Source organism: Trichoplax adhaerens, genomic scaffold (assembly GCF_000150275.1).
Source record: "Trichoplax adhaerens TRIADscaffold_7 genomic scaffold, whole genome shotgun sequence".
Lineage (NCBI taxonomy): Eukaryota > Metazoa > Placozoa > Uniplacotomia > Trichoplacea > Trichoplacidae > Trichoplax > Trichoplax adhaerens.
The window spans coordinates 4032353-4034990 of record NW_002060949.1 but is presented as its reverse complement, the minus strand read 5'-3'; the positions used below and the strand labels follow the sequence as shown (position 1 = coordinate 4034990).

Here is a 2638-nt window from a genome sequence, read left to right as displayed (position 1 = left end):
TCATGAACGTAATTTGGTCTTATCTTTACTGCTCATAATTTTGGCTACTTGTAATACCATTTTAGCATCATACCTATTATTGGGTTCTTTTTGAATGCAAGCATCGACTAAATCGCGTAAATCACTCGAATAGCGATCTTTCCTCAGCGGAGGATACTCACACTTTTCGATATGTTGACATAAGACAAGTAAATTGATATTTTCAGCATAAAATGGCGGCCTTAAAGCGGCCATTTCATATAATAAACAACCCAATGACCAAATATCTGATTTAAAATTATAACCATTTTCTTTAACACGTTCTGGTGACATATAATACGGCGTGCCCACTAAAGTATGGGCTACCGTTGTCTTAAAACTAAATGATCGGCCTAGACCAAGATCGCCTACTTTAACCGCTCCACTCGTTGTCATAAAGATATTAGCGGGCTTAATATCACGGTGCATAATACGGCGATCATGCATATGTTCGATTGCACTAGCAATCTGAACAAAGTATTTCCATACAGTGTGCTCCTGAATATATAATTTGCGATTGCGAAAGGTAGTAATCATTTTAGCTAAATCACCAGCATCGGCTAATTCGCATATAATGTATAAAAAATCAGTTTTCATAAACGATGCATAGTACTTGATGATATTGGGATGATCTACTGTTTTTAATAATTCAATTTCTTTCATGCATTCTTGGCGTGCTTTAGAACTTGCTAAATCGGAGACATCGACTTTTTTGACAGCATATTTGGTTTTATCGGTTAAACTTTTAGCATAATAGACGACACTAAATTGACCTTTACCAATTCGACTCTCAATCTTAAAATTATCCAAGGACGAGAATGGATCGGTTTGGCCATCATTGCTTTGATTTTCTTTCTGATTTTGTTGGCGATCTTTTGTGTTAGTCACTATTGTGGCTTTATGTTGCCGAGATGGAACTGCTGTTGCTGTTGATTTCTTCATCCTACCAGATTTTCCACTAACTTTATCCAGCGTGATAGAATAGATAAATTACCTTGGTTGAAATAGTCAAGTTGATGAGTAGATAAATGTAAAGTACCAGGATGGCCTTGGCGAGATAGTATTTTCTCCTAGATGGGAAAAAATTGAAAACTTGAAAATCGAAAAATATTCGGAAGAAATTTTTTTCTTCTCCGTCAAAGTAGCAGATGTTGTTTTCCCTAATTTTTCTCCTCCTTCAATTACTAATACAGTACACTGCGATACAGTGGAATTAACGTTGAATATAACTATCGAAATAGGACGCTACTACGTCTTTGTACGCCTGGATATCAATTCGATTGTCACTATGAAACGACTTTGACTTGCTGTAAAGTAATTTAGGATAGAATTATCTATTAACTTGTTAATGTTGTATAGGTCAACGATTCAATGTGTCCAAGATATTGACGATGAATGAAATGATTATCGCATGTGTAACGATCAGAACTTTATATACGCCTTGTATCCTGGTGTTTATGTCTTGACTTATTATTATTCTTTATTCTTCATTTTCGTCAAACAAAACAATCCTCTAATGTAATGGCTAAGTTTAAATTAGATGCATTAATTTGCATTTGAATTAAGGGTAAAAACAATAGCTGGCTGCAAATTATTCTTCCTTTATACCTTCAAGTAATTTCCTACGGTTGTCAAGAAATAAGAAGTAATATTATGGAAAAACAATTTAGAAACAACAGGATAGGCCAATTAAATCGATAATACATTACTGTTGAATAAGATCAGATAAATTAAAATTACCATAACTGTACTTTCGTTCAATCGTCTTATAGCTGCCGATAACAATAATCTGGTTGCATCAGAATATCATAATATTTTCCATGTTAACTTGGTTACACTGCAGGATTTACAATCATTTTCATATATATATTTGTGAATTAATAGCACCCTTAAATTATTTCAATTCTAATAGCCAAATATACTAATGAATGGAGTACTTGAGTACAAAATTGACATTATTCGATTTATTACGGTCAGTAAGTGGGTAACTAGTCAATGAAAGAGAATAAATAATTTCATCTTGCACAATGTTGATAGAATATAAGTTATGCTTGTTGAACACTCGATCAGCATTCATCGTCTACTTTTAATTGACTTTTTCTATACTGTTTCATCAACAACGATGGCTATAGCAATAAATACATGATTGCATCTTAAAACCTTGACGCCCTTATCCGTTTTATTTATTCAACACATTTAAAATTAAAGTGGATTTTCTTTATAGCTTAGAAAATTATTTTGTGATCGCCTAGATCATTGCCAATGATTGCTTCTATATTATTTCATCAACAGCGATCGCAAATATAAAACTAATTAGCTATATCCTAAAACTTATCTCGTTACCCATATTCTTCATTAAATGAGTTAGAAATTAAATGAATTCTTTCTATATTAATGTATTAACTTGCAATAGCGATAAACACGTACGTGATTATATCCTATAGATTAATTTCATTGCGCCTTTCAACATTAAATAGGTGAAAAATGAATTTAGTAATTTTAATATCATTAAAAGGTGATCAGCAAAACAAAAATGCAATTACTTTGCTCTCCACTAATTATGCTGTATTATCCAATGTAGTAACGTTTATTTTTAATGGTAGCCTAATGCGTGTAGGCT

At 32.5% G+C, this 2638-nt stretch overlaps 1 protein-coding gene across 1 annotated transcript; it reads right to left on the bottom strand.

The window, feature by feature from the left end:
* TRIADDRAFT_27942 (uncharacterized protein) lies at window positions 1-960 on the bottom strand (the record flags this gene model as incomplete). Its single annotated transcript, XM_002114074.1, has 1 exon — window positions 1-960. The coding sequence occupies one exon, from the start codon at window positions 958-960 to the stop codon at window positions 1-3; it is 960 nt and encodes a 319-aa protein (XP_002114110.1).
* Window positions 961-2638: the final 1678 nt, after the last annotated feature.